The following is a 27749-nucleotide window of genomic DNA, read 5'->3' as shown; positions in this document are numbered from 1 at the left end:
ACCATGAAAATATTTTCATAGTTTTTTAATTTCCCATGCAACAATGAGCTGAAGTTAACTTTTTTTTTTTCCTCCAAGTTTTTCCAATTTTGTTCACTCGCTCTCTTCTTGAAATCCGAGGCAGCCAATTTGGTGCATTTTTGGGGCACATCCTTTTGCCTCGGGGGAATTCTATCTCATTTTAGAATGAGCGTCTCTCGAGGAAATCAGAAGACCTGACAAAAACCTCTAGAGGGAAAGTTGACTGGATTGTCAGTTGTTGTTTTTTTTTTTTCTCCCCCTTATTCCTCCTTTAACATGCCAGCAGTTTGGCATTCGAGTCAGCCCTTCTCCCCTGCTGCTTCACCTGTCAGCACTGACAGCATCTCAGGAGTCAAGTTCACACAGGAATGAAAGAGGAAGACTGACAAAGATAAGAGAAGAGGAGACGACGTGGAGAGAGAGAAAGAGAGATAAAGAAAGGCCGAATGAGCAGGCGACTGCAGGGAGGAAGGACACAGTTACAGTGAAGGAGAGAGGCGATGGTTATTCTTCTGTAGCATAAAAAAAATACATGCCAACTTCTAATAAAGGCAGCAACATGGGGAGACTCTTAGTCTCTTCCTGTTGCAAGAGAAAAAAATGTTCTGACATCAGAAGGCTCTCAATCACATCATATTGTCTGCCCAAGCTGCCGATCAGGACAAGGGGAAGAAAGAAAAAAATACATATCCAGGGAAGGACAATTATATGGCTTGTGTGCTTTTCTTTGTTTAGATGTTTGTTGTAAAAGCCCTAATCTATTGAAAGGCTGTGGTTATATAATAAGCTATAAATTTGCTCTATTGTTCTGTTTGTATCCATGCAGTTATAGTGCAGATATTTTGACGAAAGCATCACACACAATTAGTTTGTGTTAAAACTCAATGTAAATCATGTTCAATGTATTTTACTTGTATGATAGATTATTTGAATAGCTTTAGAAATCTCAGTGTGCTTGATCAGCCAATAGTTACATCAACAGTGATACCTTTGAGATTGTTAATGAAAGACAAGTCACCGGACTGGAAGCGCAATGCAAAAGCTTCTGAATGAATGAAACATATTACAACATACATACATGTGAAAGGCACAATGGCACCGGTATTGTGGCTTGCCTCATTTCATTTGTCTCCTCCATATATTTTAGGAACATATTTTAAGAGCAATATATTATAGGCAGCTCAGCGGACACAAAGAGGCATTGCATTTCATGAGAAATGTTGATCTGGGTGTGTGTCCTGCTTTTAGACTATTGTCCGAGTACTCGTAAAGTTGTTTTTTTTCGTAACTTCATGCTGAAAACGTAATTATCTGAATTAGTTCAAACTGGTCATAAGTGTAAATCTGAGCCTGGCTGAATGCCTGTCTGGGATAGGTTCAATAACCCATTTCAACTTTCGTGTTTATATAAACAATAATGTAAATAAATATATTATCTTCAAAAGAGCTAAGCTAAATTTCCAGCAGGTATAAACCATCCACAAATCAGAGAACAGGGTAGCGGCCCTTTTCTAAGCTGAGAAGATGAGGCAAACAAAACAAGAAAATCTCTTAACGACTGTCGGCAAAACTTTATCACTGTGAGTACAAAAATAACTGGAAGCAGCCCCGACGAGCATGTGAACATTTTTATCAGCTGTGCTCCTCACTGGTCTGTAAAATAGCAGCTGGATAGTGGGAAGATTTCAGTGAGTAAATCAAACTGGAACTGTTTGACTCCCTGTGGAAATCAGGCCCTTGCCCATATGCTGAAAAAGTGACCTGGGGATTTCCTCAGCTCGTCATTAGAAATACAATTCAGTCTAACCTGGGGAGGTTTTCCTGATGCAGCGATTGCACCACATCCAATTTTCAGCATTATTGCCCCAAGTATTGCTCCAATACATTAAGAAATATGATGTGCTGTGGAGTTGGGAAGAAGTACTCTATTATACATTTGTATGCACTATCTAGAGTTTCCGTGTTCACATTTACCAATGATTTTTGATGCAAGAGCTATTAATTTACATAGGGTTGGGTACTAAATGGAAATGTGAATACTATTAGGTCTCCAATATACCTATGCAAAGTTAAACGTCTGATATCGAGTGGTGTGACTGGTGGCATTATATTGCCATGTGATAGGGGGATGTAATTTACAGGGAAACCTTTCTACAAATCACATTGCACTTAAGGTTTAATATAGGGTACAGGAAGCAAATCATAAAAGCAAGAGGAACAGATTTGTGTATTTTTGTCCAATATGAATGTCCAATATTTTTACACCATACACCCAAAGAGAGTCAAATTAATTCTTGTTGCTCCTACAAAAGTGGATGAATGGGAACCGCTATCAGATTTATTTAGATCCGTGATAACCTTGACGTGTTATCAACGCCCTACACTGAAATCTCCCTCGCTGTCACATCCGTGCCGTAATTTGGCTTCTAAAAGAGCCTGCAAACTCATAAGAGACCAAAGCTGTAAATAAAACATGATGCAGTGATGCATTCAAAGCCGAGTACTCTGTACACATAACCTTATTCATTATCTGTGGGTAAAGGTCAGATGTGCTTTTGTGGCTGCTGTTTTCGAAGAAGAGGAAGAAGTCTCTCCGGCATGAATGGAGATCCCACACCTCACCTTTCACCTATTAACATCAACCTAATTACAGCCTGTTTGTGTTTTCATGGCTCCTCTCGGGAGACTTCATCCCTGATTGTGTAGAACTGACTAGATGTACCAAGTGGCAGCCTACGCAAAAACACGCACAAGCACACAACTACTTACATTCCGGTTCACAATCAGGGCTGTGAATCCCATTGATGATTCAAAGTTTCTTGTTCAACTCAAGGATCTTGGGGAATAGAACATTTGCCGGCATGGCTTGCTGTTTCTTTCTTTACCAGACCTGACATGTGACTGGGTTATTTCACTTTCCTTCTGACTTAACACACGACAAGGTTTCTCCCAAGGTGCCACCCTGTACAGTCACCTATCATCGTTTTCCATCCAGATGCTTATTATGAAACCACGTACAGTGGAACGAGACATTTTATTCTGTCTGATGATGTGCAGTAGACAGGAAAGGTCAAACACAACTACTTGCGATGGGTAAAAATGCACAATTCTACTAACATCAATCACTGAAACTCCAAGACAATGTTTGATATCTCAGTGTTTCTGCACAAACAAGTTAGTGATAACTTATACATCCAGTTCTAATAACTGTGTAATTTACTTCCTGTGTGACATGGAAAATCGAAACAACTGTTTTAACTATTTTGAATATTTAAGGTTGGAACAAACGTGTGGATTATGAGCCAGGCACTGGGAGCAAGCAGCTTTTTCCCAAAATGCACTTGGAAACATGTGGGGGTCCCTTGTCTGGTGTGAAGGCGATGGTGGAGCTGCAGACGAATCACATCGGAAAAGGCTGCGACCGTGAAACTTACTCTGAAAAGTCTCTGCAAAAACTCTGTGGTAAGTAATGTGGGGGAAAAAATTCAGATCGAGGTGAGAAATCAGTATAAATAGGAGTGTGAAATAAGGACGCCTTGTTGAAATTGCGCAGAGCAATTAAAGGGCGGAGGACTATGAAAGTGCAAGGGGTAGTCTTAATAATGAGAGACAAGGAAAATTTTAATCTAAAGAAGAAATTACCTCTTGACGTCTTTGCCCTCTCAGTATATTAACAAGCCAATTTTCCTTTTATTCCTGAAGACAATTACAAGTTGGGTTTTTTTCGAATTCTAAATTAAATTCCCCAATTCCTCTTCAAACTTTCACAACGTGGTAGATTAAATTGTCCCACGTATCCCCTGAAACAAGGCAATTACTGCACAGGTGAAAATCTTGATAATGTTGAGCCCTGAAATATGATACTATGATTTGCAATTAATGTGCAAATAGAGAAACGATGATTTGTTTCTCTCTGAGAAAAATCCTTTTTTTATTTCTAGAAGTGTGAATAATGTAACTAATATCTCACAAGAAAATGCATTTGCATCTCTTTGATCACGTGGAAATTTGATTGAAAAGATAAAGAGCACATGTAACTTGGAGGGTTCTTTGACCAGATAATACTGTAATATCTAAATAATTGAAAGGCAACATCACTTTGCATGCAAGCCCCAATAATGCATTTGATTAATAATGGCAGAAAAAAAAATACTAATAGTAGATTACAAATGATTGCTATGTATAATGTACATTCGTATTGTAATGTATTTTGACATCTGGAAGCCTTTTTCCTCTGATGAAACTGATGAACCGTGTTGACGGTATCATGTTTTATGATTGGCACATCCAGGTGCCGCATCGGGCAGCACCGACCTGCTTCCTGCCCCCAGCCCTTCCACGAACTGGACAGCATCTCTGCTGACGGACAGCGGCCGAGACAGCGACCTCATTTATAGATTTGATGGGCGACAGGCGGTCAATGTTCCAGATCACGTCGTTCCCCAAAACCTGACAGATCAGTTCACCCTGGCAACCTGGATGAAACATGGGCCCACTCCGGGACTCCGAGCCGAGAAGGAAACCTTACTGTGTAACTCTGACAAGACTGGTGAGGCAATTATTCAACAAAGGCTTTCCATTAAATCGCAAAATCACAGGGTTTAAACAAGTAAGAAGTTTGTCTTTGACTTTCACATTAGATTGTCAGTTTGCTTACGTTTCAATATCAGTTCACGCTCTTTTTAGCGGGACTGAAAACATCTGATCTTTGAAGGTCTTTGACAGATATTCAAACAATTTTTTTCCTCCACTTTACAAAACATACCAGAAGTGTAATACTATTAAAATAAATAAATAAATAACTTAAAAAAAAAAAAAAAAAAGGATAATTAGGCTGTGACTGAAAACCACACTGGCAAATGCTCTTCAAACCTCTTTTTTTTTCCTGCTGCATGTCTGAACTGAGCTGCCTGAACTGTGTAATTAAACAAGCCATCTGCACATTGCACGCTCTCACAATGGCCGCACAGATGGCTTATTAGCTCAGGAAATGTGTAGTCTGGTCTAGTAATGCAAAACTGCAGTTTGGTTCATTTTAGATCACCAGAATCTTTTAAACTTTGTTTATTTGCAATGTTCTGGCTCCGAGGTGTGATTGGTTTTAAAAGACTCAACATGAGGGGCATCTTAGCAATGCTGTGCACATAAAAAAGTCTATGTTGTGAATCCCAGTGACTGATGATGGGTAGTATTTGTGGGGTTCCAAATCACTGTTGGAATAATTTTAACGCCAATATCTCCATAATTTGTGTCTGACAGCATTAAAAATACTTATTCAGTTTATTATTATGCACATTGCTATTCTCACAATATGTGGGTGTCCTTGTATTTTACTGAAACATTTTCTATTTTTATCAAATGTTAATATAAACTTCACGCAAGTAAGGAAATATGGGTTTGGTAGATTATTCTCTGGTTGTAACACTGCATGTTGGTAATTGATCTTACCCCAGTGGAAATACATTTGTAATCAACATGCATTGAAGAGAAGGTCAACTTCTCTGCCTTTGCCAAACAGCTTTTTTAAACTATTAGAGACGAAGCAGCACTTTGCTCATCACTGCAACATCAATCAGAAACCTTCACATATACAAGCAGCGTCTTCTGGCCGCACTCAGTGGAGCTTTTCTGTGGTAATGACACATTATGGAAAACCCATTTGAAGCAGCCAAACAGAGTTCAAGTCACAATGTTAAACATTTCTTGGATCCTCAAAAGAAAACACAAAATTATCTTCATTAGGAAACATAATGAGTGTGTGCAACAATCAATCAATCACAAGACATTGCAACAGGGTTGCACATTTAATCATGTATAGGCATTTTGGTGTGACTCTCCATGTTTGTGATGTTCTTGCAGAGATGAACCGCCACCATTACTCCCTGTATGTTCACAACTGCCGCCTGGTGTTCCTGCTCAGGAGAGATTTCACTCAGGTCGACACTTTCAGGCCTGCTGAGTTCCACTGGAAACTGGAGCAGGTGAGGAGTGAGTGGTGTCTGTGTGTGTGTGTGTGTGTGTGTGTGTGTGTGTGTGTGTGTGTGTGTGTGTGTGTGTGTGTGTGTGTGTGTGTGTGTGTGTGTGTGTGTGTGTGTGTGTGTGGGTGCATGTGCGTGCACAGGCTTATCTCTGTCCCATTTTAGTGTAAGCAGAGGATGATTTTCTTCAGCAGGTGAAGGACTATAGTTATTTGTATCGTAAAGGGAGAGGCTCTCCGTTCTAATTACCTGAAAATGTCTGTCACTTTCTTTTGCTCACTGTGGGATATGAAAGAGTCGAAGATACTGTTATCCCATGCACGCTTTAATACACACATTGGGGCACAGACCCAAAGTGGAAAGTATTGCGTCAGGGGTAATAGCTCGCCCAATAGCCGATCTCTACTATCTGTCATGCTTCTGGGGAGCTGTTGGACTAATTTACAGTGAAGCTTTGGGTTTCAGTCATGCAGCGAGCCTTTCAAAGAGAAAGACCTGCTTCATTTGGCCTGAGGAATGTCAATAAAAAGATTTTTTTCCTCATCGAACAATGTGCTATGCTTTCTCTATTTGAAATCCAACAGACAGGGACAGTGACACCGCATAAGACACATTGTAGGCAGGTGTTTTGCCGAAGATGAAAAAAGTCGAGTCAAGGGGGATAAAAATAGCTTTATCCCCCAAAGACTGTCTTGACTTGACTTTGAGAACAGTTGAGTGCAGGGTCAGGATTAGTGGCCTTGGAGCTGGCAGGTCTAAAGGTCTTTGTCTGATGAGAGCTCAGACAGTCCTCTGACTATAAAGGCATCGAGAGACTTAAGCTCTCGTTGTAGATGATGACATTAAAAAAACAACTTCTTCTTACTATTGAAGAATATAAACTCCCCTAAGTCAAAATGATTTTGATGATTACCTCGTGAGCACTGTAAGGGAATGAACTCTTTCTACTGACTCTTCACAGCTCTCACTACTATAATAATGGACAGTAGATGTAAGTGTGATCTAATTGTTCACCCAAGGGACACAGCATATATCTACCTCATTTTGAAATTATTGAAGAAAAAAAAAAAAAGCTCATTATTATGGCTGACTCAAGTGTTTCTGCTCACGAACCAAGTCATGACAGATGTGTAGTTGGTCTTTTAGCATGTGCTAGTACATGTGTGGGGGGAAAAAAGACTTTCTGAATTAATTCTGATGTGCAGCTTTGCATCAAAGACGATTCGCCTTTGACACTGATGCATTCTGAACTGTGGGAGAAAACGACACATCCTGAAAAGCACTTGGTAACCACAGGCTGAGATTGAGAGTACAACACAGTATTGCCTTGAAAAAGTCTTTTTTTTTTAAATTATACAAACATCCTGCATAAATATATTCCGTTGACTTATTTCAGGTTAAAGTGGAAATTAAGCTTCTAAGTATCAATGCCTGTATGTGTGTGTGTGTGTGTGTGTGTGTGTGTGTGTGTGTGTGTGTGTGTGTGTGTGTGTGTGTGTGTGTGTGTGTGTGTGTGTGTGTGTGTGTGTGTGTGTGTGTGTGTGTGTGTGTGTGTGTGTGTGTGTGTGTGTGTGTGTGTGTGTGTGTGTGTGTTTCCTGGCACTATCTCCTGTGCTCCTGGTGTGCACCTTCCTGCCAAGTGAGTTGTTTGTTGCAAGTCACAGTTACAACAAAATGTATTTTTCTCGTGTGCACCTTCCCACCAAGTGGCTGTTTGTTCTTGGTCAAAGGTAGACTGAAGTGTTTTCCTCAGTCCACTGTTCTTCTCTCCCGGGGCCCAGGGAGGTGGATGTGATTAAGAGAAGGGCATCCCTGCAAAAGACTGTTACATGCTCTAAGCAAACAGCCTCAGTGTTGTGTGGTCTCCTTTGCTATGATCCTTTTTTTTTGTCTCATTGTCTTGCTTTCTCATTTAGTGCACATAATCATACATCTTGCATCCATAGTGGAGATCCAATTTGCTCGTTTGGTTCAATCTTGTAAAATAACAGTGGAAGTGTGCAGTACACTCAAAGAGATGTCATGATGATGTTATCACCAGTACAAATCACTGGGGTAGAGATTCTTATTTTATATAAATGGAAAGTAGACATACTACAGGTTTAGTGCATAGGGAATGCAAAACAATTCATTTTCATGCACGGTTCTCCTTGTGAACTCATCTGTACTCCGACCGTACAGTGAACTTAATGTATGTATTAACCTGTAGGCAGAAGGAAAAATGTGTTTGTGAAACTGCTTCAAAGAATACGATGGTGCATGTCATTTCTAGCAAAAGTCTACCGATAGAATATTAGTGGTCCTCCTCTGATGGATGTCATTTATATTGTTGCTCTCTCCACAAAAATGTGTCTTCAGAAAGAATCGTTTTCTTCTAAATTTGAAGAACTGATATCAAAAGCTGACCTGTGCCCTTAAGCAGTGCACAATGTTTCATGTCAACAAGCAGTGAGCAGAGAGTAACTGAAACAGCTGAAAGGCTTCTGCCTGCTACAAATGCTCTTCAATCTCTTTGAAAGTAAAGGACCCGAAAGAGCCATAAAGAGGGCTGCACTTCATTTACTTTAGCTGGTGTTTTGTTGTTGTGATTCAGTGGAAACATGCAGACATGCATCTGTACCCATTTTGTGCATGTCTTTGGACTATGGAATCGCAGAGAAAACACATAAACTCAACACCAAAAAAAGCCTCCAGCTCAGAATTAAACTCGAGATATTCTTACTGTGTCCACCAAACTGACTCCACTGTCAATATGGCCCGTTGATAGTTCTACATATTGATATTTTACATCACTATTTCATTACTATATCAGTGTGTTCAGAATTGGAGGTGCTTCTGCGCCGTGTGATGAATAATGTGGACAAGAGGAGCAGAGAGTGTTGAAAAAGAAGTGCAGTAAAGAGAAGAGGTGACTGTGGGGTGTCACAGCTGCTTCTTACTGTCCTTGTTCCTCCAGCACTTAGAAAGGACACTCAATGGCTTCCGCGGCAACTCCATTTAGCTCTATTGATTTTGCAATTCTCAGCCAGGGAGAGGAGGGAGTAGAGTGAGATGAAAGAAAGCTGGCAAAGAGAGGGTTAGAGAGAATGAGAGCGAGAGAGAGAGAGAGAGAAAGAAAGAAAGAAAGAGGCTCATTTTCCATGTTGATCGAAGCATCTGAAGGAATGTCACATCTGACAGAAACCTTCATACACACACCACCGAGCACTCACTTATTTGTGAACCTATACATGAACACGGTCACACACACACACACACACACACACACACACACACACACACACACACACACACACACACACACACACACACACACACACACACACACACACACACACACACACACACACACACACACACACACACACACACACACAATCTATTTTCCTTCTTTCAGTCTTAGTAATGGGCTTGAGGATGAATCACTCTTCTTTACGCACATTATTCACTCTCTCTGAGTCCACAGGGCCTATCAGTACAATCCAGCTGTCCTAAAGATATTCACTCACAGTCACAAAGTCCCATAGAAATCATTCTTCACATGTCCTGTAAGCTAAGATGGTTGGAATGTGTGAGACATGTAATCAAAGGCACCAAAAATGATGGAGGAAATGGATAAAAAGAAAAATTGCAGTCACAAGACAATAGGGAGAAAAAGAGAAAGTCATTTTCACCGTCAAAATCTTCATATTAACCGATGGCTTGAATGGCTTTACGGGTTTTGGTACGATGTTGATTAAAAAATGTTGATTTATTGCAGGGTTTCCCCCTCAGAGGAGTGTGAAATGCAGAGGACATTTAGGTTCTGCCCACAGGGACTAGTGGCCAGCACTCGCCTCTCACACCGAGTGACGTTCAAATCAAGGGCTTGAGTGCCTTTCTGTGTGGAGTTTGCATGATCTCCCTGTGCATCCATGGACACCCTTGCTTCCCTCCTACGGTCTATTTGAACTGACATAAACTGACAACTTGTCCAGGGTGTACTCTGCCTTCGCATAAAGACAGCAGGGATCAGCTCTAACCTCCTGTGACCCTGGGTTCAATAAAGTGGTATAAAAGATGCATGAAACATATCTCAGCATCGATTTAAGATAAATGTATAAATACCAGGATAATGGCGCACGCTGCGTTGTGATTAATAGACCAACTTTTCACTTCAATCAGTTGCACTGTTCAAAACGTATGCGGACCCCCTGCTATTTATCATTTATGTCTGACTTTGATTATGGCCATGAGTACTGGAGGAGAATTAAACTGCTCTTATTGCTTGTCTGTAAAGCATCTTCAATTATCTGCCTTATCTGCCAGCTGATACCATGGCCAGTTGCAAATGGCTTGTTTTCTGCCCCATGTTGATTAGAGGGCTTCCTTTTGTCTCTCAGAAGATTAATTGGACGATGTAGGTTGTGGCGTTTGTGTGTGAGCACATTGCCTCTCTTCCTGCTTTCAGCAGCTACCAGGCCATTTGTGTCCATGCAAAGAGTCATTTCATTTAATGTCACACACAGCAGAGACATTGATTTTCAGGAACTCAAGCAATCTTGTATTATGAACAAGTATTATTGTACACACTATATATGAATAACCACTTTATGTGTTCTGAACAATGATAGAAATTATTGTTTGTAAATTCAATTCACAGTGCAATTTGTAGCTGTGAAATGAATGCTCAGAATTAAAATTATGAGCTGTTCTGTGGTGAAATTCAATTTGGAAATGGTGCGCATTGTGTAATGTTGCCTCTGTACCATCAAGCTTAATATCGGCACACAGTTAACAAGGCTCCATTTCGAACTGTATAAAGTTGTATTAAAGTCGTCAAAAGAGACATTTAAACATGTGCAAAGCTACTATCACATTTGATAAACTTACAGTATTTTTTAATTTGTTTTAACTGCTTTTATCCAGACAACATTTTGTCTCAGTAAAACAATAGTAAACCACAGACTGCATCCATCACAGCAGCATGGCCTCACAGTAGTAGAGTCTGGGTGCTGATGTAGCATGTCTGCAGTCCAGTCCTCTCACTATTAGAAAACATGTTGAGCATCAATTAAAAAAAAAAAAACTTGAAGAGCTAATAATCCTTCATTAGACAAAGGTGTGACGACATTTTTTCCAAAGACTCTGTTCTGCTCACTTCCCATACAATTATAGACTACTGTCCCAAGAAAAAGAGTATGCTCCATATATTTTGGCACTGCTTTAACTTTAAGCCATCAAAATGTCAATGAGGTAATAGTTTTGATGGATGTCTTTCATTCAGAATGCATGTTGGGAGAATGGTTAGCACTCTCTGTGTGTGTACGTGTGTGTGTGTGTGTGTGTGTGTGTGTGTGTGTGTGTGTGTGTGTGTGTGTGTGTGTGTGTGTGTGTGTGTGTGTGTGTGTGTGTGTGTGTGTGTGTGTGTGTGTGTGTGTGTGTGTGTGTGTGTGTGTGTGTGTGTGTGTGTGTGTGTGTGTTCTCTGTGTTTCCTCTCATACCCAGTTAATAAAAGCATTTAGAATACATGATCAACATGTTTGTTTACCACAGAAGTGAATCTATCACACAGATCTTGTCAAATCAACTCCTTTCAAACAATTTCTTTGACATTGCATGCTTCTTGTGTTTGTGTGAGTAACATCTTGTTTTCCTCTTGCTGTTTCTTTGCTTTTCAGTTTTGCTATTATTTGTTATGAATCGCTGTGATTTCGGTAGTCATTTCATCAAGGGCACAGGATGTGGCAGACAGTCATGATATATAAATAGATAGAGCTAAAAAAAAAAAAACAGCACAAGACCAAGTTGGCAGGGAAACAGTTTTAATTTTCCATGATGACAGAAAGTGTCGCCTCTGGCGTATAAATGTTCGCAGTGTATATTTCATGTCGATTCTCTATTTCCCAATAGCCCTCATTTGAAAGCTCAGCTGGACTGTGTGTCTGCTTTAGGTGCTTCCTGAGTGTTTCCCATTTGGATCAGCAGCCGCTCACTAAATGTAAATGTCTTTGCACTCTGTGTGTGTGCTGAGACCCGAGGGTGAGGGAGTGGAGTGTGCATGCGAGAGGAGGGGTACTTAGCGCTTCTTACTGTGCACTTAGCATACACGCTGAGTGCACTACACAAGCATTTATTTGGCATACTAATACACTGATAACTGAATTCTCCCATTTCTCAATTGCCCCCCCCCCACCACCCCCACCACACATATGATAGCTTTTTCACACTAACCATAAGATAGACAAATAGATAAATAATCCATTGTTGTTGTATTCTTTCATCAAGGTAAGAAAGGCAATCTTATCTGTGAGAATATAGAAGGAGCAGATGGATAGACACTGACAGCAAGAAATGAAAGTAAAAAAAGTTAAAGCAACAAAAAAATAATTAAGGAGACTTTTCACTTTAAGGAGTGAAATGTTTTGCATTGATCCTTTTGAATCTTAAGCCTCACATCTTTTTTTGAAGGGGGTTAGGGTGTTGTGTTAGTGACATAAAACAGATCTTGAAGATGGTTTTCCTGTAATAATACACTTGGGCCAAACTTTCTCAAAGTAGACAGTGATGCAATTTTTTGATAAGATGGCTTTCCCTTTTAGTGAGACTTGATAATCCTTTATTTTTTCTTTGCAAAAAAAAAAATTTGTTGCATAACTCAGCTTATATGTTTTCCCCAAATAGAGTTTTAAATTTTGCATATGCTGCTGAGTATATTAGCAAAGCCCTTTTTTTTTCTTTCGTTCAACATCTTGAACATTCCCTGTCTGACACATAGAGACCTGTCTTTAAAAATCTTCTGCCACCACCGCGGCAGATAGAGGCAAGATCAGAGGTGAGGCGAAGCAGGGAGTTGCAAAGCGGAAGAAAGGAGATGAAAAGGGAAAGAAAAGAAAGTTGGAAGTACGGAAAGGTGCTGGTGGCAAACCACAGACGTACAAAACAGAATAATTTAGTGTGGATGTGAAGTCATGAAACAAGTCAGATGAGAAGAGATTTTTAAAACTAATTTGTGATGTCCTATTTTGCAGAAGGTGAGCAGTCAGATATTTGAAAAGCACAGTAGCACCGACACAAATCCATCTTATATAGTGTTTGTTCTGACTATGGCTGCAGGGCGCTGCATTTTTGCTGATAAAAAAAAATTATTGCTACAGCATCACAGGGTTAACACAAAAACACAAAATCATGAGCACACATATTCACACAAACATTCACATTCATAAATGTCCTATACAAGCTTAATATGGATTGTTCTCAAAATAGGGCCGATGCCTACACCTGCTTGCACACACATGCACAGGGGCCAATGTGCTTGAAAAGAATATTTTTAAAATGTGTGAGGAGGCCGATCTCAAACTCACACAGGTGCAGTGATTCATGCAGCTTTCAGCCAAACTGCATCTGAGGCATCAGACCTAACCACTGCACCATCGTGCTGTCTCCGGGTTCATTCTGCTTTTTTAACAGTAGTAGGAGGTCAGAACAAGAAACCTTCTTCATACAAGGAAACGGAGCCAACCAATTCACGACGGTGTCACCCTTATGCAATCACACAGAGTCCCTCAAAAAGTATGTCATTGGATTGCGGGAGGATGCCAAAGTACCCACCATGGACATGGTGAACATGCATGGCCTGGATTCAAACCCAGTGAAGATACAATTCTAGCCACTGTATATACTGTATGTTGTATCATTCCTAATCAAAAACAAAAACAGTAAGTGAGGACTTGTGGTTAAAGGTAATTTTCCTGCCAGATTAGTATCTGAATACCATTACATATACTGTCTGTTCTGCTCCCAATAGTCCGTGCCTCCAAAGCCTCGCTAGTGATTCATAGTAAACTTGACCTTATTACTAGCCTTCTCTGCAGCCAGCACAATGTCCTCATTATTCTGTTTACATCAGCAGATTTAAAATGCACACATGCTGGCTGTGAATAACAGTTTATGCTTGGTTTATATTGCTCCTCAGCAAGGTGCACTGTAACCCATCCTGGCTCGCTGGTCACATAACCTACGTTTGGCACACAAAGCAAAGATCTGGGACTCTGCTCTTCTTGTCAGGGGGTTGGTTGAGTAGGCAGCATCTAATTGTTTTAGCAGAAACCCGTTGGGTGAAAACCTAAATTCAGTACCCAGACTGTGTAATCCTCTCTTCACCCAAGTGGCTCTTTCAACTTCCCTCTCTTCTTCCCATGTATAACATATGATACTGCCTCTCGTAAATACGCAGTGGCAGATTTCCACAAGATAGACAGGCTTATCTCAGGTGTTTTATTCTCAGCAGTAAAACACCACTGTTGCATGATAATATACTGAAGAAGTGGAGCTTTGCTCAGCAAGGCAAGGTTTAGTGTTTAGAGTCTGCAACAGAAAGTTAAGAGATGGTTACACTCATGGACTAATAATCTGAATTTGTCTGGACACACTTTAGTTTTATCTTAAACAAACTTGACATTACCTAAAAAAAAAAAAAAGGCCTATATTGTAATCTGTGTATCAGAAAACTAAATAAATGACCATATATAAACATTTGAATGGAGCTGGGTGATGAATAATAACCTTTAGGTAAAAATATTAAGGCCACACATATAATCTCACCTCTCCATGTAAACACGACGTAAAGCCTGAGAGTATTCTTTGAGAAAATTATGTCTGAAGAAATTGTGTAAATATGATGTGTCGTTTGGAGACAGTGGGACCATGTGAAAGACAGGAGGCTGAGCTGGAGGTGGCCACAGATGAGGTGGAGATTTTAATTAGGACGGACTTGGACAGACAGGATTAAAACACAGATCAGAGGGACGGAAAGAAGTTGAGCAGTTTAAAGATGAAGCTAGAGAAGCCAGGCTGAGTTGTTATGGAGATGTACTGAGGAAAAATAGTGGATATATTGGACACGGGATGTTGGAGATGGAACTACCAGGCAGCAGGAGGAGATAAAGAATTCAGATAAAAACTTTATGGAGGCAGTGAAAGACAACATGGAGATGGTTTGTGTAACAGTAAATGAGACAAGTGGTAGGATGAGATGGACGCAGGTGATCTGCTGTGATGCCCCCTGAAGAGATTAACTGAAAGGACAAGATATTTTTAACTTTGCCTGCTCTTCTCTTCTGAAATTTCACTTGTCAGACAGTGACTTCAAAAAGCAGAATACTGACGCTGTTGACCTTCCTGTTCCATTAATTGACAGTAAACTAAAATGCAAAAAAAATCCCTGAACTGAGACACTTGAACAGTATGCAGTTGTATCTGTCATTACCTAATACAATTGTACCTTTCCTTCAAGAGCAAGCTGAAAAATTTTCCATGTAGAGGATTGAAACTGAGGCAAAAAACATTGGATCGGTCTGAATAATTGAAAGCACTTGTGTGAGTGTGTTGCGGATGTTAATAAGCTTTGAGTCAAAGAGAAGCTGCCTTTTCTTCAGTCTTCTTACTCTCAGGTTTGATCGCAAAATGCAATTCACATTAAAATCACACAGAAAAAGAAGGACAGAGTTATCCTGTTAAACATGTCCTCTGTGCAGGCAGCAGTGCAAGTGAACTCAAAAGGCTCTTTTAAATGCCAGCATTCAAACTGTCACGCATTTCTCCTCTTGACGATCGTCTGTGTCACCTTCACATCCAGTTTCTGAGATGTTTCTCGTACCTTCTGTTTGTCTAATCAAAGTTTGACATTTTTGCCCAAATTCAATAATGGACTTGACAGAGTTTCCTGTTAAAGACATTGCATTGTGCACGTAACAACAAACTGTAGTTACGTGACCACATGCTCAAGGCTAAACACTCCTTATGCTGCTCTAAGAGTGACAAACATTGGTAGCATCAAAAGTGTGAGGAAATGTGGCTGCAATTTTCATACTACAAGATAGTCATGTTTACCTTTTTAGCTTGTTGATATGTTTTAATCAAAAAGCTTGAAATAGTCCATTGAAGTGGAAATTAATGCATGAGATTAGTAAAGAATAATCAGTCTGCTCCACGTGAGGGCATCATGGGATTTCTCGGGGGGGAAAAAACAACATTTTGCAAAAAATTTTGTTTTTTCAAATTTGGAAACAAAAATGATTTTATATGAAAGTCCAGATAAAAACTGCAAATATGGGTCTAAAGTGGCACTTTGTTCCACTTTACCTCTATCTCTGTTTACCTCCTTCTCCTTTTGGTTTGGGGCTGCTCTGATTCTTGTGTTCTTCTCTCAGCAGGTCTGCAACCTGCCTGGGGACCGGCTCATTACTGTACTTCAGTATTCATTGTCTTGTTACACTTATGCAGTGGAGAAATACTTTCAAGCTCGCACTGACTGTCTTCAAACAAGCATCTTGAATATAAACATGCCTCAGCAGAAAGAGGATGGTTGGTCGAATAGACTAATGATGTGTGTGTGTGCCTGTATGTAGGCATGATTGCTCGATTTCAGACAGACAGCGGCATAAACAAAAATACAATGCTGGAGTAGACTCTGGACTTATACAGCCATCGACCTTTTGTACATTTTTCATCCAACACATGGAAACCCCACATATAAACACCCTCAATTCGTCCCTTGAGTGTGAGTGCAAACCGCCCCACAAATGCGTGGCCCACTCAGGTGCCACGGTTTTTTGAAAAGAAAAAAAGTCTTCTCTCCAGCGACTCAATAAACCTGATGTGTAACAAAATGACTTCAGATGGCACATAAAGTATTTTTGTTTTTGATAATCATGGTTTGGCCCTCAGAGCCTATCAAAATGCCATTTCGAGTTATCCCACCATGTGTTACTAAAACGCAATAAATTACAGTGTTCTGAAGGCCCCTGTAAAGATTTTCACTTATGCAGTGACTGTGCATGTTCCCAAAAACGAGAGCATAAAGTGAGGATGTGATTCATCTTTCTGCCCCTGCTCAGCTATTATACTGAAAGACAGAAATAATAGTTGTGCACGACATAATAGATTAAAGGAGGAACAATCAGCTTCACGGTGTGAGAGAAATATTGTAACTCAATTTGTTTCTGTCATATTTTCTCCCTGCCAGAAGTCATAAAACCTTTTTCTCATAGTTTTTTTTTTTGTTTGTTCTTTCTAAAGTACAACATTGGGAGATTCCCCACCATTTGCCAGTGTTTTATTTTAAATAAATGACAGTGTCTGCTTGTCATTTCACCAGAATAGAAATATACATCCAATAACTACAGAATGGGTGTCATAAAATTAAATGCAGGTGTTCATTTTCCCAAATGATAAAGTCTAATTACAGTCATGCTACTCTATGGCTTTCCGTGTAATTTAGTGCAGTCATTCCTGTCTGCACTGCAACAAACTGCTATAACTTTGCTTTTCAACAGACTTGTCATCATGTGATCAGAATTTTAATTGTCTATTTGTGACCAAACACCTTGCCATTCTCTCTGCTCGACACAAAGATGCACATGGTAAACATTATACCTGCTCGATGACGCGTTTGCTCTGGTATTGTTGGGCTGTTGCTGTCCTCATGTTAGCATTCAGCCATGAGGAGCACAGATTTAGCCTGTGTTAAATTCAACAAAATCACAGCCATGGTAATATTAAGTGCAGTATAAGGTGGGACAGTCACTTGCATAGGCAGTGGAGGTAATTGTATAGACTTGTAACTCTCACCTCCACAGGCAGTCAGGCGGCCAGAGGCTAAATGGAAGTGGCAATTCATTCTGCCTGTCAAGTCAAGTACCCGCACAAATCCTGACTGTGAGATGATGAAAAATAAACCCACTGTCAATGTTAATTTCAAATCCCTGGCTTCTCAGGATACTTCAATTTATGTACTGTATGGGAGGCTTAAAAAAAGGGACAACAATGCCATGGTGTCACAACAGAATACAGTTCTGATGAGCACCACACTGCTATGGATTGATTCATGGAATTCACTCCTGCACTTTGACATAAAAAGCAACGATGTACAGAGGAATGTTACTGCATGTGTGCGTGCGCGTGTGTAAAGTTTAAAATTCCGAATTTCCTTCTGTATAAATAATAAAGATTTGTGCGCCATAACAGGAGAACTTATATTGTAATACTAATACTAAATACTTTTAAACTGTATCTATCTCAGGCCCATACAATAAATAAAAGCATCAAGTAAAGAACAATTTCTCGAACAACTTTTGCATTTTTTCCCTCAGTCACAAAACGGTTGCATTATTTTACCAATACAATGTTTGAATACGTCGCCTCAGTATTGTGGTTGCAGATGGCATTTTTCTGGAAAGGATCACTTTCTTGTCAATACACAGTATTTTTCAAAGCACATGCAATCTTGGACTTCCTGTCTAATTAAAGCAAATTTCCTCTGTAAGAGCAAAATGTGCAATAAAGGATTAACCCTATAAGAAAGTTTCCATATTAATTAAGAAGAGAGGTAAGCTCAGAGCATTGTTGTGTATGTGTTACTGCAGGTCTAATCCTCGTTTCTGTATTCAACGACATCTCCAATTGTTCTGCTGATGGTGAAGCTGACAAAGTAAAGGAAAAAGTGATCATCTTTGCCGCATCATTCTTCCATATACTTTAAGACAAAGGCATCAGATATACAGATGAATATATTGTAAAATGAGTACACTTGCAATGTTGCTTTCCATTCACGTTGCGTTCCATTCACACGACCTCAATCAAGAGGCCCAACTTGTCACTTTCACTCATGTTTGACTTAAACTCCCTCACAGCAGTTAAGCACTAAAATGTGGTTGTGCCTTATTCATAATGTGAGATGTCATTCGCATTGTTTTGTTCAGGGTTACATCCAATGCATGCCCATATGTAATTAGTTCAAATGCAAAGTTTTATGGTGCGTTAATAGACTGTCAAGAGAGATTTTCTTGAGTTGTCAGATGACATGAATGCTTGCAAGTCTTGGACCTGACTGCCTTTTTCTATGTTACCTCTCACTTCTTGAAACATGAATATGACATTGCATATGCTTATAAAAGAAGAAAGTGCCCTGCAAGACTGCATGTCTTTCAATCAATGTAACTTTGACTTCTAGAAAATACTCAAGGAAATTTAACTCGCATAGCTGTAAAACTGAATAAAATCCTAAGGGGAGTTGTCTCAAACTCAATTTTGCGTGAAACAATTTACAATCAGCATTCATGTAGTAACTATCAATTAACTAAAATTGAAGAATTTTTCAGGCAAAAATTCAGTTAATCTTCCAAAATGTAGTCGTTTTATTTAATTACGAAATATGTTTGGTATTTTGTGACACTCGGATTGCCATCTTTAAAGATTGTCTTTTTTTTTCTTTTTTTTCTGGCATTTTATAACATAATAAATGTTTTATGGGCCTGATATGTGGCGATGAAGTGAGGCGAGCCAGCAGTTTTTTTGAAATAATCAAGGAGTGTTTGTGATGGCTGATAAAAGTTGCGTGGCACATAAGTCTCCACAGCTGTGTTTGTCACTCATCGTGTGCCTTTAATGAACAGCTCATTAGACGGAAACCTCATTAGCTATCTGACGACAGGGAGCAAATGATGCAGGGAAGAAAAAAGGAATTTGTTGCGTCTCATTTATTGAAGGTAAAAGGCCAGGGAACACTCAAGGATGTGCCTCCGGATCTGACTGCATGATTGGAGTAAACATCATCATGTTCATAAAAGCAGCCCCATAAACATAATCCTCCACGGAAAAGCGCTTCTAACCTAAATTGGACCCCTGAAAAAGATGTTTACTAGCCTGAGAAACCTTTTTTTTTTTTTTTAAGACGTCCTATTTGTGTTTGTTGCAAATCAAAAATATTGTTTCATTTAAATGCATAAAGTGGACGCGTGGTTAGAAGGGACTGCAGCTCAATAATGACGGAATATTTTCTCACTTTGCTTTGCAGATCTGTGACAAGGAATGGCATTATTACGTGATCAACGTGGAGTTTCCTGCAGTGACGCTGTTTGTGGACGGGGTGACCTATGAGCCCTACCTGGTGACGGATGACTGGCCGATCCATGCCTCCAAGATTGATTCACAGCTGACTGTGGGCGCCTGCTGGCAAGGTCAGAGTGTGAGCCTTGCGTACGTGTCTGAAAATGTTCAGTCATATAGAAGTTTAACCACGACGAGCTAAAGTCAGACGGAGAGAAGCCTTCACACCATTTTTTAAAAACTTTATAGCCACACTATAATGTGACATTCGTTTTATATGCAGCAGCCTTTTCCACTCTGTGTTATGGTGCTATTTACAACAACATAAAGTCTGAAAATCAGAAGCCACATTAGTGTAGAAGAGGCATCATCTTTAGTACTTCATTAAAAAAAAAAAAACATTGTGGCTATTTAATTGGTACATGGCTGAATATTGACAGGAACAGCCACTTTAGTTAGTATTGTACATGTTGTAAAAACAAATAGGAAAATGTTTATTTTTAAAATGACAGAGTGGGAATATAGGGCTGTATTCCCTCTGCAAAGCTTCACCAATTGTTTCTCTCTTTTGTTATGCACAAATATGAATACACAGCATGGGGTCTTTCCTTCATCTATTTTCCACTTTTTTCATTGTCAACAGTAGTTTTAATGAAATATTAAATGGTTTTGATGGAATGTGGCTGAATAAATTACATTTGTTACACTGAATACACTGAACACATCACTGTAATCCATTCATAACAGAACCAGCTCAAATATTATGATCTATAGGTCTGTTACACTCACCACAGGAGATAATTACCAATGCAACAGAGAACAATTTCCATACACCTTTGAATCCTATGAAATACGTTTAGAAATGTATTGTGATTTTCTCAAACAACTAACAAGAGACCAAAATTTGTCCGCAATTTCCAGGTGCACGCAGGCAGCATGCTGTGATTTAGCTTGGAACCTGGTGGCGGCTCTGGATAAACAGAAAAACCGCACCAACAAAAATGTCAAGCAGCCAAAAGATGTTGGAAATTACATTTGAATAACAAACGAGAGAGACAGAGAGAAGAAGCAGGAGACCCAACTGTAAAAATAAATAAAGAGATTAAGATTTGTGCCCCGGGGCAGTGAATGTTTCTTCTTTGAAATGTCGAGGCGCGGGCTGAGTGGGTATCAAGCAGGAAATTCTGTGTCAGTTCCAGCAGCAGGGAATGAGAGCGAGTGGTGATCGGATTGGAATGAATACGTGCAACCCTGCTGCCATGTTTATTACTTGAATAATTACACAAAAGTGTTTCACAGGAGGGCAGAATGAGACGGCAGCGATCTGTTCAGCATAGCGCTCGTAACACTCGCCCGCATCATCCAACTCTTCGATCCTGATGGCGTTTTGGTGGCTGTTTAGATTTCTTTTCATCCTGTGCCTGATTGCAATTTTCTTTTTTGTCGTCATCATTTTGTTTCCTTGCTTCGTGCAGCCCTCTCTTGCTGCCTCTTTCCATGAATCTCTGATTGTGAGAGAAAGCCCTGAAGGAAGGATTAGCTTGAGTGAATGGAGGACAACTTTGCCAGCTATTACATCCCAATGAAGCCGCTTTAAGCTTCACTAAGCCGCAACTGATAACTTTGCAGGCCATTAGCGAGCAAGATTGCCTTTCAGAGTCTCTCATTTCTCCATCCTCTTTTCCCCACAATCAACAACATAATGATGAGACATGTAGAATAAAAAGCTTTCAGACTGTACTTTCATCGCCCCGAGAGCAACACCAAGACGTGTGTTTTCGCCTTAGAAGGATAACAAGCAAATGGGTTTCATTGTGGCTGGTTTTTAAGCTGTTTCCGACACCCAATGAACGGTTCTTGACTTTGAACGGTAAATGTGTGTTTGCAACAGGACATTGGGTGTGAATGCTCTGACACCTGAGTAAGGCAGCAGAGAGTAGCTATCAAAACAAGAGAGGGCTGCATTTATAGAGGAAAGGCGGCAATCAAGAACAAAAGACGGTGATGTGGCAAGTCAAAAAAGCAGCAGGAAACACACATCGGGGTGACTAATAATAGTAATAATGACTTTTACTTTCCTGAATCCGAGACGCAACTGCAGTGCCAGTACGCCAACGAACTGAGAAATTCAAGACCCTGAATGAAATGTGGCTGTTATTGATGTTCCTGGGAGCAAATGTGTGTCCAGACTGAAAGTTTTAACAAGCACCAACTGTAGGAAAAAAACACAAAACTTAAAAATGTCGATACACAAATATAGGTCTATTTCTTCAAATCTGACAGTGGATGACTTCTTGAAATCTGTGTGTGTGTGTGTGTGTGTGTGTGTGTGTGTGTGTGTGTGTGTGTGTGTGTGTGTGTGTGTGTGTGTGTGTGTGTGTGTGTGTGTGTGTGTGTGTGTGTGTGTGTGTGTGTGTGTGTGTGTGTGTGTGTGTGTGTACCATGTGTAATATGTGGCTTATTGTTTACACATTGTTAACATGAGTATTATGTAAAAGATGTGCAGCACAATATGCACCACTACTTTTATCCTTGTATATCTACAAAAATACAATACCATGTCTGGATGCAGACAATCCAGAGATGTCAATTTATACTCGCTAAATCATGAAGGCCTTGCCTTGATGAAAACCTTATAACAATGCACTTGTAAGAGATGAAGGTGAAGAAGAGAGATGATTGGTATTTTGACGTTTGGAGAGAGAATAAGAGAGCAAATTAGGACTGTCTCTCGCTCTGCTCCCACTGACACTTGTCATCTTTAATGTGCAGTTCTCATCATGTCCAGTCTGAGTGAAACGACAAGGGGGATGAATAACACTTAGAGAGACTGAGCTCAGATAGCGATTATGTGGAAGTACACAGTGGAGTGGACACAGAAAAGAGCAATCAAACCAATAGATGGCTGATCGTTTTACTGTAGAAAAGGTTTACAATCCAAAAAACTGCGACAAGTAGTCTTTTATTGCAATCGTCTTCTTGTTTTTCTTTGTTTGTGTGGCTAATAGACACCAGTCATAATCTGCACAACTGTGTTTAACTGTGGCTTTGCAGGGTTAGTGTTTCTGTATCAAAGTAACACGGTACTCTTGCACCACTTTTTTGGGTCAGTCTGCAACTGCTATCATGAAGTTTGGGTGAAATTTCAGTGGTTTTGTTGTTCATTAGTTTTCTCATAAGTGAAAACTGTGCACAAGCTGCAGAATTGCTTTTATGCTTTCATCCCCAGCATTTGTATTTGAGCCATCACAAGGTTGTCATGTGTAAATCTGTCCACTGCTTTTTACCTGTGTGCTTCTCTTGCCCCTCCCCCCGGATTTTTTGCTTACCCTCATGGATTACTTTGGACTGAACAAATAGTTTCTTTCAAGAATCAATTACCTCTAGATTATAGAGCATCTACCTCTAACTAACTGATATAACTTCAGTTGAACTTAATAAGTGAATCAGAATATCGATGGACCTGCACAGTGCTGAGAGCTCGGCTAATGCATTACAGAAACACTACAGTTAGACGATTATGCGCATGATAGTCAAACAAGGCCATTGGAGGGAGACAAATAAAAGTAACACAATATTCCAAATTACAAGTTCATTTTATTTGCTGTAACCAGTAAAGGTACCTCTTTATTTTTTTTAAAGGATGAGATGGAAATTGTTCTTAATAGTGAACACTCAGTTATAGTTATGGACTTTAAGCTTAGATTTCAATGTATCCATCCACATGGAACAAGTTCCCTTTTGGATTTGTGTCATTGGGTTTGTTGAACAAAGAATGAAGATTATTCTTGTCTTATTCTGACTTCACTGAGATCTTTACCATCGGATCAGCTGTGAATATCTCTCCAAATTAGATATATATCATGCCTTTCGTATTTCCTTTTGCACGTACTGACAGTTAATTATCTAGATATTTTTAAAAAAATCTAGTCTGGCTGTCAATATGTCGTGCAATCTTCATGTGAATGTAAGGCCTGCTTAACATGCTGAAGGTGGTATCCCTGTAACAGGATCTTTTCTTCCCCCTCTATGGCTCAGATTGACAGAACTGAGGGAGGAGATGCCTGCAGCCCTGTGCAGGCTATCTGCAGGTTCTGCTTACCATTCCCTTGAGCTTTTCTGTACAGAACAATAGTGCATGATAACAACTCACAGTCTCTGTTAAATGATTGAATGACCTTCACTGATATAATTGCTGAGTCATACATCAACAATCCTGACGAACTTGCATGTGTATTCAACAGAGTCAATCAATTTCTTTTCATTAAAACAGACACATTCAGGATTAATGTCAACCCAATTATTAAAAAACTTTAATTGTACAAATGTATGAGTGTTAAAATTCTTTATTGGCTTGTTGTGAAAATTGTAAACTCATATTTGCAAAAGATTCTACCCCAGTCGGAAATTCAATGTCATTTTATTCCAAAGTAATTTTAATAGCATTCTTTCCATACTTTTCTTCAGGAAATTACATGAAACACACTCATATTCAGCACATAATGTGGTACACAGTGTAAAAATAGACCCAGGTATGTAATTATTTCCATTATAGTGGGAGAAGTTATCGCCCTTTGTTATGTTTCTTTTCATAATCCATGACCCACAGCAGACCTGAAAGACTCACACACGAAGTAATTTACTTTAAGTGCGCTCGCCTTCCATGATTTCATGAATATGACACACTACATCAAATGTGGTGAAATTTTACCATAGGGCAGAGCAGGGAAATCTGCTGCTCTGTATAGAAATAAAGTCAACTGTTAGGAAGATGTCAGTGCTTGACAGACTCTACACACTGCGCTGCAGCGATTCCTCCCACACAAAGCACCGTGCCACTGTGTTGGCTTGCACTACAGGTCCTTTTCAGTGCGTATGAATGGATTTCTTTCCCACAGGATGACCCTTTGGGTCAGCTGTGCATCACCAACTCTCAAACTCAAGAATGAAATTCAGTGTGACAACCTGACAAGACCTGTCAAAATCAAATGTCAGTCGTGTGTTATATGATATATGGTTGAGTGGTGTGAACTACAATCTACAGGTTAGAGTATTTTCCTGTAGTACCGCTGATTTTCTGGCTTCTGTTTTCACCGGGGATTAAGGATACACAGCAGTCATAGACAACACGGTTCCATCCAAGTGCTCAGTTAAGCACCACTGTGAATCAATTCAGAATAATGATGTTATTTCTGTTGAATATGTTCTTTTTTTTTCTTTCACGTCTGTTCCCAGACACAAATACTTTTTTTTTTAGTATTTCTGACAGTGTAAGCCTTGGCGAATTCCTTGGTGACCTGAATAAATGTTCTTAGCTGCTATCCTTTCAATTATCTATAATCAAACTGCTTTTTTGTCTTCTTGCACTCCTCTTCTGTATTTAAACTCCTTTTTTTCCCCCTTTGTTGCATCTCTTCTTGTCCCCATTAGGTGGTGAGATAGCAACCCCGAGGTTCACTCAGTACTTCCGCGGCAGCCTGTCAGGTCTGACAATCCGACCAGGCCGCATTGAAACCCAGAAGGTTATCTCCTGTTTGCAGGCGTGCAAAGAAGGCCTTGATATAAACTCCCTTGAAAGCCTCGCGAAGGACATAAAGGTGTGTGGAATAATGGAGACACAATTAGCATTTTGCAACCCATTTCAGCCTTTGGTTGGTCGGATAAAAAACACCTTTGCCCTACTGTAAAAGGGAAAGCAAAATGCTGTCTGAACATATCTTTAAATGCCAGTCTTTTATTCTTCTTCTGTGAAATTAATTGGAGCCCAGCAAAGCTTACGCAGGCATGCGTGTAATTTTTCCACTACTGAGATAGGACTCGATCTTTCCAAAATAAACACTGAACCTGGCTTTTAGGATAAATTGTATTTGTGTGTCCTTCCAGTTCCACTTTAACCCAGCCCAGTCTGTGCTGGTGGTGGAAGGGGAGGATGTGGACAGCATCAACACGGCCATGACCAAGGTCTCCTACATCAACTCCCGTCAGTTCCCCACGCCCGGCCTCCGCCGGCTGCACATCACCACCACAGTGCAGTAAGTACACGTTTTGGATGGTGCATTTGTTATCTATGAGATGAAACAAACTTTTGCATGTTACCATTCAGTTGTACATTGATTGTAAATGTTCACATTTGCCCACTTTATGGTTATAAAGCAGCACTGTTGCAGGAGCTTTCAGTTCAGAATTGGACTCATTTGGGTGATTCAAAACCTTCTAGTGAACTTTTTTCCTCTTGAGACCCTTTGTTTAGTTTTTTTTTATTTATTCCTTTGGTCGACTCTTCTCTTATGTTTCTTATTTAGGTCAGGTAGAGACACTGCATTTCACTCACCAAATGAACCAACCACTCCAGACTAACGTCACCACTTTGTTGCCATGACACCCCAAGTTACCGTCAATATAAGACTTTGATGTGAGGAGCAACCTACATTTCTGTTAGACTTCACTGTTGCTGATTATTATGTATATTACATTAAGTGGTGAACAACTGTGACAGGAATTTCAGGACCTTTCATTTCAGAATGTCCTTTCTTGTTACTATGGGTAAGCATGTAGATTTCAAGTTTAAATATGAAAAATTTAAAGCATTTGTTATCTACGAATGCATCGTTGTGGTTGCTTGCCATGAGGCTATATCTACACAGTTACCTCAAGCAAATGTACGTTCCCCATCACATAGGCTTTAAAGCTGTGACACATGGATTAACTGACATTATAGAAGCCAGAATTCCATTTGCTTCATATATACAGTGAGTTATAGGTTGACATGGGAAATTGTTTGATGTGCAGAGCACCTGCAAATTAGATGTGTCACAGAGTTCCTTGTTGTTTGAGTTCCTCCTTTTCTTGTGGACAGTATTAGAAGCAGAGCAGTGCTGTGAATTGGGATGCAAAGGACATTGCACATTAGCATTTTAACTCTTTATTGTACACATCTCAGCATGCAGGCGATCTGTTTGGTGCCGCCTGAAAAACGGATATGAAGAGGTGCATATATAGTGATAATTTGAAGACAGGGTGGTCAACATAGTCCCTGCCGATGAATACAGAGGTTGCAAACAGGATTTTTTTTTTTTTTTTTTTTTTCATTTAAACCACAGACCTCTCTCAGGGATAGCAAAAGATCAGTAGTGTAAAAACAATGAAACTCTCCAAATGGACCAGCTGTTCATTTTAAACTGACACAAGAGCCACACTGCTCGAGTCTGTCTTTATCTTGCATTGGCCTGTTTTTCTTCCTGTTTTGCTCTCTGTTTGTCTGTTGTGTGTCTGGTTTTAGATTTGATTTGTTTTGATTTGATTTGACTTGACTTGACTTGATTGAATTGGCAATGTTCACCAACAGCACATCTTCTGGATGGTGAAGTCAGTCATGCAGCCTGCCTCTCCTCCCAGCACCCAGCCAGAGCAAAACAGCTTTGATATGCTTTCCACTGTAATCAAATATGTGTGATATTTTTTGTTTTTCCCAGGCCTGACAACAAATGGACCTCATTGACTGGCACAGTGGTGCAGTGGTTTAGCGCTGTCACCTCCCTGTCCCTGTCTAGCTTCCTACTGCAATGCATGTATAGTATTTCTAACTAACAGCGATAACTTCCTGACTCATCACGGTGCATCGGCTGATATACTGATATATTTAATTGGATTTAGTTATTTCAATACATCTTTTGTAGCCTGTATTTTTCAGTAAAAGTTGAATTAAGGTGAAGAACAGGTGAGGGTATCTTGAACAGTTCAGCAGTGTATTTCCTCCCATTGTGTAATCAGTGACACACACAATGTATCTGAATACAGCTGTAAATACAATTCATTTTGTTTAAACTGTAAAGAACATAAAAAAAGAACAACAAACCAAGCTTTTTTCATGCTTCTGTGATATGT

General features: G+C 39.8%; 1 protein-coding gene across 1 annotated transcript in view; it reads left to right on the top strand.

Annotated features, from left to right (window-relative positions):
* clstn2a (calsyntenin 2a) overlaps positions 1-27749 on the top strand; it is a gene marked incomplete at both ends in the record, with an annotated part of 148955 nt that overhangs the window by 116221 nt on the left and 4985 nt on the right. Inside the window, 6 exons of the mRNA XM_080503836.1 lie at positions 3298-3483; positions 4313-4570; positions 5881-6002; positions 19834-19996; positions 25296-25462; positions 25749-25897. Of these exons, the coding sequence (XP_080359962.1) occupies positions 3298-3483; positions 4313-4570; positions 5881-6002; positions 19834-19996; positions 25296-25462; positions 25749-25897 (1045 nt within the window). The remainder of the gene's footprint in view (positions 1-3297; positions 3484-4312; positions 4571-5880; positions 6003-19833; positions 19997-25295; positions 25463-25748; positions 25898-27749) is intronic.

This window comes from Blennius ocellaris (assembly GCF_963422515.1).
Source record: "Blennius ocellaris genome assembly, chromosome: 10".
NCBI lineage: Eukaryota > Metazoa > Chordata > Actinopteri > Blenniiformes > Blenniidae > Blennius > Blennius ocellaris.
This window is presented reverse-complemented; position numbering and strand designations above follow the sequence as displayed.